The sequence below is a fragment of the Anoplophora glabripennis genome, unplaced genomic scaffold (genome assembly GCF_000390285.2).
Source record: "Anoplophora glabripennis isolate ALB-LARVAE unplaced genomic scaffold, Agla_2.0 scaffold28, whole genome shotgun sequence".
In the NCBI taxonomy this organism is placed as follows: domain Eukaryota; kingdom Metazoa; phylum Arthropoda; class Insecta; order Coleoptera; family Cerambycidae; genus Anoplophora; species Anoplophora glabripennis.
In genome coordinates this window covers 899408-912073 of record NW_019416423.1, presented here as the reverse complement: position 1 = coordinate 912073, position 12666 = coordinate 899408, and the positions used below count along the sequence as shown (strand labels likewise).

The 12666-nt window shown below is 30.5% G+C and overlaps 1 protein-coding gene across 3 annotated transcripts in view; it reads right to left on the bottom strand.

The window, feature by feature from the left end:
- The window catches only part of LOC108909885 (DENN domain-containing protein 1A), a 31451-nt gene extending 18903 nt beyond the window's left edge, over window positions 1-12548 (bottom strand). For all 3 annotated transcript variants that reach the window (XM_018714342.1, XM_018714344.1, XM_018714343.1), the window contains exons 1-3: window positions 12390-12548; window positions 12109-12264; window positions 11913-12050 (exon numbers count right to left, since the gene is read on the bottom strand). In XM_018714342.1, coding sequence (XP_018569858.1) covers window positions 11913-12050; window positions 12109-12264; window positions 12390-12406 — 311 coding nt within the window. In that variant the 5' untranslated portion in view covers window positions 12407-12548. The remainder of the gene's footprint in view (window positions 1-11912; window positions 12051-12108; window positions 12265-12389) is intronic.
- Window positions 12549-12666: the final 118 nt, after the last annotated feature.

Sequence of the window (12666 nt, the reverse complement as noted above, 5' to 3'; positions counted from 1 at the left end):
ATAATAGAAATGTAATATTATATAATCTGAGGACGAGAATGATACTTTTTTTTATTTATTTAGTTATCCAGTGGCACACACTTCCTTATTCAACTGTTTCCTAACAGAATTAAGTGTGCCATGGATGGATATGGATATACCGATGGGAAAAATGGATGGTACACTAAACTGTATAAAAAAAAAAACAATTAAATTATAAAAAAATATAGTTTGTGTTTATGGCTAGCAAAATTTGAAAGACAATTTTTCGCATATTTGAAAAATATATAAATATACAGGGTTTTCTTCACAAAAAGACATGCTTAGAGAAACCGGAATAATATAGGAAAATATGGAGCAAGCGACTGAAACCTTTTTGCAATAATCAAATATTATTACCAACAAAAAAATTTGCGAGCAACACGGAAAAACAGTCAAAACCGAAAAACACCCTGTATCTTTCAAACGGAGCAAGACATGGAGTTGTGGTTTTTGTCATTCGAGAGTCGAGACATCTAACAGATTTTTGGTTTCGGAGAACAAACATTGTTTGTCTTCATTTAATATGATTTTGAGAAAATATTTTGGAATTGATTCGAATTAGCTTTAAAGTAAGGTAAAGCCTCAAGAACTAATAAAATACATATTTTTAAAAATATACATTGGTGTGCTTGTTTTATTTCCATATTATACATTAAATTTATTCACCAGACCACGAAAATGTAAATAAAAAATATATGTATGTTTATTTAAAGATAATAAGCTTATTATTTAAAATATGTGGTAGGCAAATATTTGTCTATATTTCATGCACTTGTAGTTTCCATGGTTCTTCTAGGAAATTTGCAGAGGTGACTTATAGTAACCAAAAAAAATTAAACAAACTAAATACACTTAAAAAGTTTGTGTAGGAAGTTTTACAATGCAATCAAAACCAATACAGAAACGGCGAAGGCCAACGAGAAGAGATTATTTATAGAAACGGCGATTGGAGACGAAATCATTGACATTTGCATCATTTTAAGCCTTAATGAAACCCCAATTTAGATGATACAAAAGATTCAAGCCACAAAGCAAAATGTCTAATGAAATATTCTCCCGATTTCCCGTTTTAAAAACAAAACAAAATCCTTTCATCAATATTTTCCTATTTAGAAAATCGTTTGATTTTGTGATTATTGTTATACTTTTTATACATGTTTATTTGTCATTTACAAAATTAGAATATCGCAAATCGGAAGTCAAGTGAAAAGCACGATTTCTTGGAAAAATAAAAAATCAGGGTTTTTGGAAACGGTTCTGCAACCTATGTGCTATAGAAGATGATGTATCCAATAGTATGTAATGTAGCCTAGTGTCAGTTTAGTTGTTAGAATATTTCCCATTAACAATTACATATAAGTAGGCGTGTTCTATCTATGCCAGAAGACGATTGCTATAAGTACACGAGAAATAAATCACCTTAATGTATGCAAATTATTAATACCTAGTTATAACAGCATAAAATAAGCACATAAATATTAAAAGGTATCGTTCTTAATGGAATGATTATTTATTCAATTAATAAAACACCTACCTACTATAACTGTGAGTCAGTGTGCAATCAAAATATATATCGGTATACAAAGAGTAAGGTGAAAACAAACATGCTGTACCTATTTCCGGATTTGCCATGAATAATAATTAAACGAAATGAAAAATTTATATTTATTTGGACAGCACTTCAAATCAAGGAAACGGAATTATATTAAATTCAACCACATTAATGATATAGCAGCTTGATTTTAGTTATTTTTAACCTTATATTACTCGTAATAAGAATTTGTATCGCTAAACCGATAATCTTATTTATAGACTAAGTATTGATTTTATTCTACTTACTAAAGACGGAATGTTGTAAGGTAAGGGTAAATAAAGGACCGCTGTATTCCTGTTATCGATTTCTTTAGGTATAGTATCGTTATGTCAACATTAATAAATTGTTAAAATATCGCACTGTTCAAAGATCTAGGTAAGAATTATAGGTAATCAACGAAATTTATTTGGAAACATATTTAAGTATTATTAAAAAATTACTAAATATACTTTATTCGTTAAATTTTAAGTGAGTAAGTATTTGTTTAATAAATCTTCACTTAGCTTTTGTTTCTTTTTGAGGAAATGCGTAATACGAATACATAAATACAATACCATGGTCTAGAAATTATATGTAATTTAGCAATGTTTTTTTTTCTTCACAAGCAGATATGAATTAAATAACAGTACCTAACAGTAACTAAAAATAGATGATAATGTTTCAAAATGTTTCATTTGGAAATATATTATATTATGTAAATTTATAATTTTTAAAGGTAAAGAAAAAAGTTTCCTGTTCTAATTTAACATTCAAATCACTACATACAGATATATACAGGGTGTTGCACTAGTGAAATTTGTCCACTTTGTCATAACCATGCACAACATAAAGATTTCCCTGTGTGTATACCTATATGTATAGCTAAATCGATAGCAAATGAAAGATAAATATAAAATTATAGATAGTTATTTTTTATAACTGTCGAGCTCATTGTATACAGGGTGATTCACAAATGGTGACCAAAAATGAAACCTCGTATTCCTTGGTGAATTTTAAGGGGAATCTTTCCTATGAACTTTTTATCTAGGACGTTTCGTTAAAAAGATACAGGGTGTTAAAATTCAAAAAAATATTTTTTAAATCATTTAAAAACTAGTACGTGAAATAATTTGAAATTGGGCACATATATTTACGTAAACATTGTCCAAAATCTGAGGATTTTTCCTAAAATTTACATGCTCCAGTGGCGGAGACACAGAGTATCGATGGTATATTTTTCTAAATAAAATGGTACGTCACTGACATTTTCCCGTTTTTTATTTTTTTTAGAAATCCGCCATCAATTCTGAATGAAATTAGTTTCGTAGGATGTACCGTTTTTGAGCAAAAAAATAAAACATAGTTGTGTATTTTCAATTTCTATTGATATATTATCTAGTAGGTTGCTGTCAATATTTCTAAATAAAATGCAACCATTAAATTCCGAGTCAATATCTTTAAAACTCTGAAACAATTAATAAAAATAAATAAAAAATTAAAATTTAAACACTTTGTATCTCGGAAAGGAAGCATATTTCGACCTATGTTTATATGAACTTTTTTTCACAAAATAACTTCGGCAAACACCCCCTAAAATATTTCGCACTTATTTACAAACACCCTGTATATATAGACAGCCATTTTTTTGTAACTATGTATAGATCTGTCTTATAATGTTTCGTTAATCCACAATTGAAATAACACTGCTTGTTCATAATATGTACATACTTCCATTAAATTATGAATAAATAAATACTTATTGCTCAAATATTTATTTACCACAGGACTTAATTTTTGTCAGTGCAAAATACGATCAGCAGAGGCGCCTATAAAAAGTTTTTAGGTATTTACTGCGAAATTTAGAAATAATCCATATGACACACACTATTATGAAACCATGCATCATATTATATAATTCAAAACTGGATTAGCGAAGTGACTCATTTGATCCTTTTATCCTTATTTATTAATTTACATAGCTTATTTACATTGCAGTGGTGGCAACACATGGTTATTATAAGTACATATTTCAAAATTATTAAATACATATTTATTGAAACAAAAAGTTAACTAACTTAGTCATTGAAATCAAAATTTGGAACGATGACGTCTCAAAATTGCATCTTTTTGAATAGGTAACTGTTAAAGATTTGAATTCACCTTAAATAAAAAAATTATTTTAAAGTTTAAAGTAATTTTAAAGAATATTTTTGCAGACACTTTACAATACGACTGACTTCACATATCAGTTATGGTCGCATAATCTATTTTGTTATTTTACTGTAGTATTTTCTATATAGTCACGTCACGCCACTGTTTACGACACACCAACCGTTGGAAGCGAAACGGGGTGTATAGAGGTCAGTAATTTTTTATTATACCTACCTGCTTTTTATCCGTAGGTGTATCTAAATTTTAATAATGGAACGAAGGAAAGGTAAATCTCGATAGTTGCCGTGAGTCATACATTTCTCAAATTAACATTCGAATGAGGTAAGAATTCCAGGTAATGGTCCGATGCTGCTCAAAATGTCCATAACCAATTAATTACCGCTGAAATCTTTGCAACTATTGCAAAATTTGAAAAAAGCAGTCAATATGAAAGATAATAATTCGCAAGCGACAATGAGTACGATATGGTAACTCATTCAACAATGCTAGCAGTACAGTCCGTACAATATTTGTTGAGATTCCTTGGAAAAGAACAAGTCAATAAAGTTCTATAATCGGAACTACTGTAACAATTTGCCTTGGAATTTTCATTTGGAAAAATTGTCTTAAAATAATTTCTTTCTCTTATTTTTCACCACTATTGACTTTACAACAACGCTGTTTAGTGGGAAGTTAGTTTCATAACAACAATTTTTTTTCACTAGTATGTTGGTTAGACTTATAGTAGTTATAAACTTTAATGGTGTGGAGATGAAAACCCATAAAAAACTCGTACCATTCGATTACCAAGAAACTTTACAATAAAATAATAATTCGTTAACACAGTACTTCCAAGAAAAATAAGAGTTTAGTCATTGGTAAGGCGTTTTTAACGATTACAATAAACTATTGTGATACTGCTGCATATGACATTCAAATAAATGATTAATGCGAGTATTATTAATGGAAATTATTGAATTTTACACATTTTTTTGGTGTTATGAATGTTCTATACGCACGTCAGTCATTAACCTTTTTGTAAGAATGAGAAAAATCCAAAAATTTTATTTATACGATAAACTTCAAGTAGCGACTGCCTTCGTCAAAATAAACAAAGTAACACTTTTCCTAAAATGATCCCTATTAGAGTATTGATTATAGAATTTTAAGAGGAAATATGACGTTTAAGATATTTTATTACATGAATCGTTCAAATGGTCATTTTAGATGAAAAAACCGCGGAGTGTTATTAAATTAGAGGGTGGAAATTGTAGATAGGGGTGAAAATGCACCCCTTTCAGTTTTTTAATTGTAGCTCGAAAACAAAGCAAAATTTCGCTATAGTTCATAGGAAAAAATATTTAGAGAATTGAATTTCTCATCGAAATAGCTTATTTAAAAAATGTAAAAGGAAAACTTTATGCAAAAAAATCGTTAATAAACAATATGACAAAAAAATCGATTCTTTGATTTTTTTACTTTTTGCCTCTAGTTTTTTTTTGAGTAAAGATAGGCATAGGCATTGCTTCATAAAAAAGTAGATACAATTTCCTTCAAAAAAGAGATTGTAAAGTATTTTTGGATGAAAATTAACTGATATATGGCCGCTCAAACTTAGCCAATTTTTCGATTTTCGTCGCGTTTAGCCTTATACGTTTTAATTCTCATTTTTTGCAAAAAAGGAAGGAAATAAGACTTTCAAGGATTTTCATCACATGACTTGTTCGAAGGGTCATTAAAAATAAAAAAAATCCGCGGGGTGCTATTGAATTAGAGGGTTGAAATTGAACATAAAGGTGAAAATGCTCTTCTGCATTTTTTAAATATCGCACGAAAACGAAGCAAAATTTCGGTATAGTTCATAGGAAAAATTTTGTAGAGAATTGAATTTCCCATCGAAATGGCTTATTTAAAAAAAGCAAAAGAAACACTTTAAGCAAAAAATCGTTAATAAACAATTTTAAAAAAGCAAAAAATTAGATTTTTTTCATTTTTTTACTTTTTTGACTCTATTTTTTTTTAGTAGAAATAGGCAAAGAAAATTGCTGTACAAAAAAGCTAGTGAGATTCCCTTCAAAATGATGCGTTTTCAAAAGTTTTTGGACTAATATTGACTGAGTTATAACCGGTCAAACTTGGATTTTCGTCATTTTTAACATAATAATGATTATAATTCTTATTATTCCTGTTTTTTTGCATATAATCAATAATCTATATAGGGTCAACGATCTTCCACTGATGGAAGACTCGGTGGAAGGTATAACCTGCTCTTGTTGTTCTCGGGCTAGGCCCGTCCATTTATCACCAATGCAATTTTCTGCTCTTCAGATAATAATTTTGAGTTCCACATTACGCTGAGAAGAGCACTTTGTACAAAACTTTAAATTGTTTTTGTTTACATTATAAAAATACCATGTGCCTTCTAATTTCGACCTTACTGATCATATTTTATTCAAATTTTACTATTCCAGTTCTAAAATAACATCGGTATCCTTTGCGAAAGTAAATGCATTTTCATTAGCAACTAATACTTAATGAAAAGGAAAATATCACCTAAAGTAACAGTTTAAAGTAGTTTAGAATGTTTTCAGCGTCTATTACAAACGTACAGGAATGTTGCCTTCAACTTGCTATAAAAGCAAAACTGCTGGGAGAAAAAGGAAAACACATCTGCATGCGCGGTTCCGGATGTGATAACGTCGCGCATTAATGTTCTGAATATATTAATTGACTTAGTTGAATCCAACGCTATTCTTACCTCACGTACAAATTTTACAGTTCAGACATTAATGTCAATAGTTTTAATATGATTAAAATAAGGCAAGAAAATGCAAATTCAAAACATTTTTAAACAATTAGATTACATTTATCAATCAAATCAAATCAAATTTATCAATCAAAATTAAGTATTTTTAAATTTTTTTGCAATTTTGAAAATGTTCCGGACCTCGCCTAGAGCTAAGGATCTACACTTTTATTACGCGAGTTGTATTAAAGGTAATTCAGCAAAAAATTTGCTTGCTCCCTCTCACATCCATCTCAAAACAGATCCGCCCTGGTCTATTATTAATCGCCAACAAAGCGAAATGTTTTCAATAGCTTTAAGTTGCAATTAAATTCAGTACCTACACTTAAGCGGTAAGCCGTGACTATTGGCCACTGTTGGTACTGCCAATTTATCAACACAATAAGACGATGAAATTACCATGCAATAGAGGGTTTTCAGAAACTACTTTCTAAGATAATATGGATAACGAAACAGAAGCTTTTGAATTATAAAGAAATGGTGTATGTGGATTCCTAGCAACGGCTACTGCTTGCATATGCGAACGAGGCACTGAGTTTCATTATTCTAATATTATTATTTTTTGGTTCCATCATTCTTTTTGTGTACATATCTACCCTACACATCTTGTACGTATTCCTGTAAATACATAAGATAATCATGTGTGTATATTTTAGGGATCTCGTATAAGTAAATATTTTTTTAACAGCGTACTACAATCGGATGACAGAATAAACAAGTTAGGGTACGCAGTGGTACTGGGGCATTTAAATATCATGTAAACAGAACCACCAGAGCGTAGAGGATACCGCAGGGTATTATATTACGCGAAATGCCTAACATTCCACGGAGTTAATGAATAAAAAATTAACTCGTTAAACCTTTATTCCACTTTTGTTGCGGCTTAAACACGCTCCTACGTTGATGCCTCGAAATTATTCGTAATAATTTTAATAATTAAAATTTGCACCAGTCAGCCACGACCGAGATAATTAGATGCGCTAAAAATAATAATTACTGTCACATTTTTTTATTATATTTATGCACTGGATTCAAAGTATGTACGGATAACCATCTAAATTTTTTTTGAAACGAACAATTCGAATAAAAATTTGTATGTATATAGTGGTCTTGTAGATGTGCCTGCTGAACTAATTATCATGGTCCAATAATGCAATTTTAGAAACGATTTTCAGCGAAATCACTTTCAGGATTTTTGACGATCTTGACGATCTTATAGCCATTCTGAAATTTCGTCGCCAAGAATATTTTAATTAATTGAAGGTATGTTGCTTTTATACGTATTGCCGCTGATCATCATTTAAATAATTACCTAACTTTCAAAATAATTAGGTACTTTGTTTATCAAACAAACGGTATTGAAAGCACACCGATTTATTTGTATTGTTATTTCCCAATATAGAGCTACTGCTACTACCCACATAGAATACATATTGGCCTGCTGACAGAAAATCGAAGACCGTTCCTGCTTATTTGTTTTACACATGTATGCATTTTAATGGCAACACATGGGACAGACAATTTTTAAGGCCTTTTAGAAATCTGGGCGTGATAAACCGATATGTGTACGGCGACCAAGAACATCCATTCAAATTAAATGTAATTAGGAACATCCTGGGCAGACGGGGTGAATAGGTTTTGAATACATTTTCCCGTCGTTCGGTCGATCGCTGCTTAATTTAATCACACAGAGACTTTTTATTGGAAAACAGACGAAATAATTACTGGACATAAATAAGATATATAACAAAGCTGGATACGTAATGGAGCTGAGGTCACGATTTATAGGTTGTTTGTTTGGCGGTAAATTAAGAAAACAACACGTACAATTTTCTTTTAATAACACGCGGTTACTCGCTAAATATGTTGCTTGTCAATTATAAACGTATCAAATTGTCCGCTTGTGTACGTAGCGTGCCTTTTGACGAGTATTTGGCAAATGACAATTTCGAATGTATCGATATGCACCATCCACACGATACGGCATTTGTTTACGTCTGACAGATATGTATACTCGGACAAATCCACACACGTCCTCAACCATTCATCTATACCATGCTGCATTTATTACATTTAGCAGGTACTTTAATTTCGGGAGTATTATATGTATTATTATACTTCGACGCAGAAACATTTGAAACATTTTTTGTTAAAGATTCTGCTGCCTAACAATTTGCTGCCATCGACAGAAATTACTCCGCAATTTGTGGCGAATATAATAGATTCCGACGTTTTTCTCTGGGGAAAGTTGCATTAATGACATCGCAATTTTCCATAACGTCCACATTTTCAGCACCTATTATCTTGCTCAAGAATGTGTTCATATTTCAGTATTCCAAATATATACAAGCAAATGCTATTTGTTTATTTCTATACACAAACGCAGACAATTAACAAAAAATATTCCGAAATTTTTCGGTGATTTTTGACAGACTGTATTCAGGTGAAAAATGGCCGCATCGGGAATTTAAAAAAACATTTTGAAGCTCTAAGATTATAGCTCTTAAAAATTAGAATCTTAGAGCTTCAAAATGCTTTTTTATAATTCCCGATACAATTTTTCAGCTAAATACAGTCTGTCAAAATTCAAACAAATTAATATCTTGAATCAAAATACAGTTCTTTTCATGTCCATTAGAATAATTGTAATCAACTCTTCCATTTTCAGGGAGGCCTAGCATATCAATATTCGGGAGTAAACTACGCAATTTGAGACAATTTTCCCTAAATTATTTTTTTTGCAACAATTGCATTCTATTCAAAATTGCTACTGTCATATAACATGATGACATTTTTTACGTTAAGTGGTAAGCATATTAAATCACGCATAAAAAATGATTAAGAAATATAAAATTCATAGCCTAATAAAGAAATACATAAGAAAAGTAGCTTTCACAGGTGTAAAAAATATGGTTACCCTCATACAAAGCTTGATTTTTTTGTTTCAATTGTATCAAAAGTTGTACTCATGGAAACAATAGATATTCTACAAGGTATTATGACAACAAAACAAAATGACAAGCTTTAAATATCCTAAAACCATTCAAAAATCGAGTTTTATATGGATGTCTAAAGAATGTGTTATTAACAAATCTGAGTTTCTCGAATCTGTGTTCATTTAATATCGCAGCTCTCATATTAATTAAATTAGACATAATGAAATTGCCTCGGATTTCGGGAACACTAGATGTTGGTATAAAGTATACCAAAGGATAATTGTAATGGAATGGAAATATGATAAAGGAACATTGGCAGGAGATAGTCAGTCAGGTGGCCGCCAAAATGTATTTAAATTTTAGGACTGCATTGGGGACAGAAAAAATGTAGGTGATTAAAAAATCAAACTTGCTCGATTGTGAGGCAGTGTCTGTTTAATTACTAGTTAATAGTTTTTGAAACTGAGCTGATCTGGGCTGACCCTTGAGTATTTCGTACGCGCTGTTTGAAAACCGACGGAATTCCGCAAATGCCACATCGGAATCTAGACGTGGTAGGGAATTGGGGAATCAGTGGGACTCTCTGACGATGTAGTCAGGAATTTTATCACGATGTACTGGAAGAGCTTGTTTCCTGGTGAAAGCATGACAAATCTAGAAACAGTTGTATCAATAATAATTATTATATCCATAATTATAGCACAACTAAGGAAGAATTAATACCCATCGCAACAGCTATAGGTACATTTTTTTTTAATTTCTACAATTTTTAACGTTCTCGGGAAATTCTCTTTGTCAAGAAGTATTTTTGGAAAAATGTTCCTGAAATTTATTTTGACGTTAAATTTGACTCATTGTATTTCCGGACGACGTGAATTTTTTACGATATACTTCGGCATAAACGTCTCCTGCAATAGAATTTTAGTTCACGCGCGAGTCCGCTGCATCTCTAAGTAATGTCCTTCAGCAACTTTAAATCAATTATTTATCTAATTGTTTTTATAATGGCGTTGTTTGTTTCAGAGAAAGTTTACAGTCAACTGGAGATGGACATTATAAAAAGTCAATACAGAATATTAAATACATTGTGGAGCATTTAGCAAAACGACCTCAATACTTTTTAGACAAAAATGGTACAATTATTTCTCTGGGACTTTCTCTTTTAATAACAATATCAATATTAACATGAATATCACGACATATTAGCTATATGGTTTCACATGATGTACCGTAATAAGTACATATGCGAATAAGCGTTGTTAATTATGAAAGTTGCAGAAATATCAATTACTTTGATTTGATTTGACACAAGACTTACTACCACTATCTACAACGCGTAGCAGTGAAGCATAAATTCGATAGAGATTTGCGTAATATTCTTGAGAAAAATCCTTGGACACGTTCATTTTTATTTTTAATTGCTTACTTTTTACGACTTTATATATATACAGAGTGGTGGTCTATGTTGGACCTATGATGTACTTGATAAGGCAGTTTTTATATTATTTTTGAAAATTCTAATAAACTTGCCACATAAGTAAAGACCGAGCCTTCCACTTCTATTGCTTTACAATGAAGTAGTTTTAACTTTTTATGCTAGTTGATTATAATTTCTAGAAAATATTTTGCCCAATAATTTATAATAGGTAAATAAGAGATAAGGAGATTAATTAAACACCAAATTAGAGGGATTAATTAATGAAACGTCACTACTACTGCGACAAATAGAAAATGTAAGTATTATCTTATATCAACTCAATATTATTATCTGATCATTAGTCACATCTTAAAAATGTTATACCTATGCCATGATAATAATATTTACTAAAAATGTGGTTCTTCCATACTACTATAAAAATTTAGAATCTTATATCTTCAAAAGCATATGTAAAAGAAAATTTTTGATTGAATAGAATTTTTCTTTTTCAGAAATACCTATGTAAATAATAACTTTTAAATAGTTACAATCGAGGTTACAATATTCAGAGTACTGTATTCTATCTCTTTCCTGAATTAAGGAGATATCTAATATTTTATCTACATTGGCCACACTTCTACATATCGAGAAGAACAAGAGGATTCGTTTGCATATCACTGATTTTCTAATGATATTACAAAAAATTAAAACATATGTTGAAATTAAGTCATACCACATCTATTAAGATGCTACAATGCCAAAAATTATCGCCAAATCTATAAAAAATTCAAATTTATAACACTGACTCAAGATTACTATTATTAGCATAAGTATAGCATAAAACTCATCGAAATTTAGGTTTGGGAAGGTTTATCTCTAAGTGTATAAAGTTCCCCATTAAATTTCCCCCTAATTATCGGTGATATAACAAATGCCAAAACCAGTGACTGATTATGTTACTCTTATCAATATCAATACACCTAAATTCTATCTAAATTTGCAACATACTTGTAAAATCCTTGATGCCATGGTAGGTAACTTAAAACAACAATTGCTGTTTCTGATTTAGGATCATGTCTACAAAAGCCAAAAGTCCACTTAGATTCTAAATCCGTAAGCACAAAAGAGTAGTGCTGAATAACATCACTAAAAATATATATTTCGTTAGTTTTAATAATGAAGAGGAACTTGTGGATATACATACTTTTCAAATTTATAAGGATATGCAAATTTGGGTACAGATTTTAAAACTTCCTCATCTTTATATTTCTCAGGATACTGTTGAATTATCCATGGCTCTTTATCATTCGTTGGGGGCACAACTTCACAAAAACATTCAAAGAAATGTTTGACATTTTCCCTGGAAAAATGTAGTGATGAATTTTTCACGGTACTTTTAATAACAGATCAATTGGGAATACGAACTTTTCGCCCCTAGGCCAAGTTAATTGCAGTTAAATAATAAATATTATCAAAGGATCTCACCTTATCCTGGAACCCATCACAATAATACATGGATCTTATTATTATTCCATGACAATAGTGCACTCAACACAAATTTGTGGTAATTTTTACGGTACAATTACTACAATTACACATATTGAAAACACAACACAAATACACAACACACACCACCGTAACTGTATACCGAACTGACAGAAATGAAAAAATAGACAGCAAAACGAGCTGAAAATAGGTTAGAAAAAGATGACTGTCAATAAAGCACAAGTCGGATTATAAGGAAATCTATATTATCGGCAGT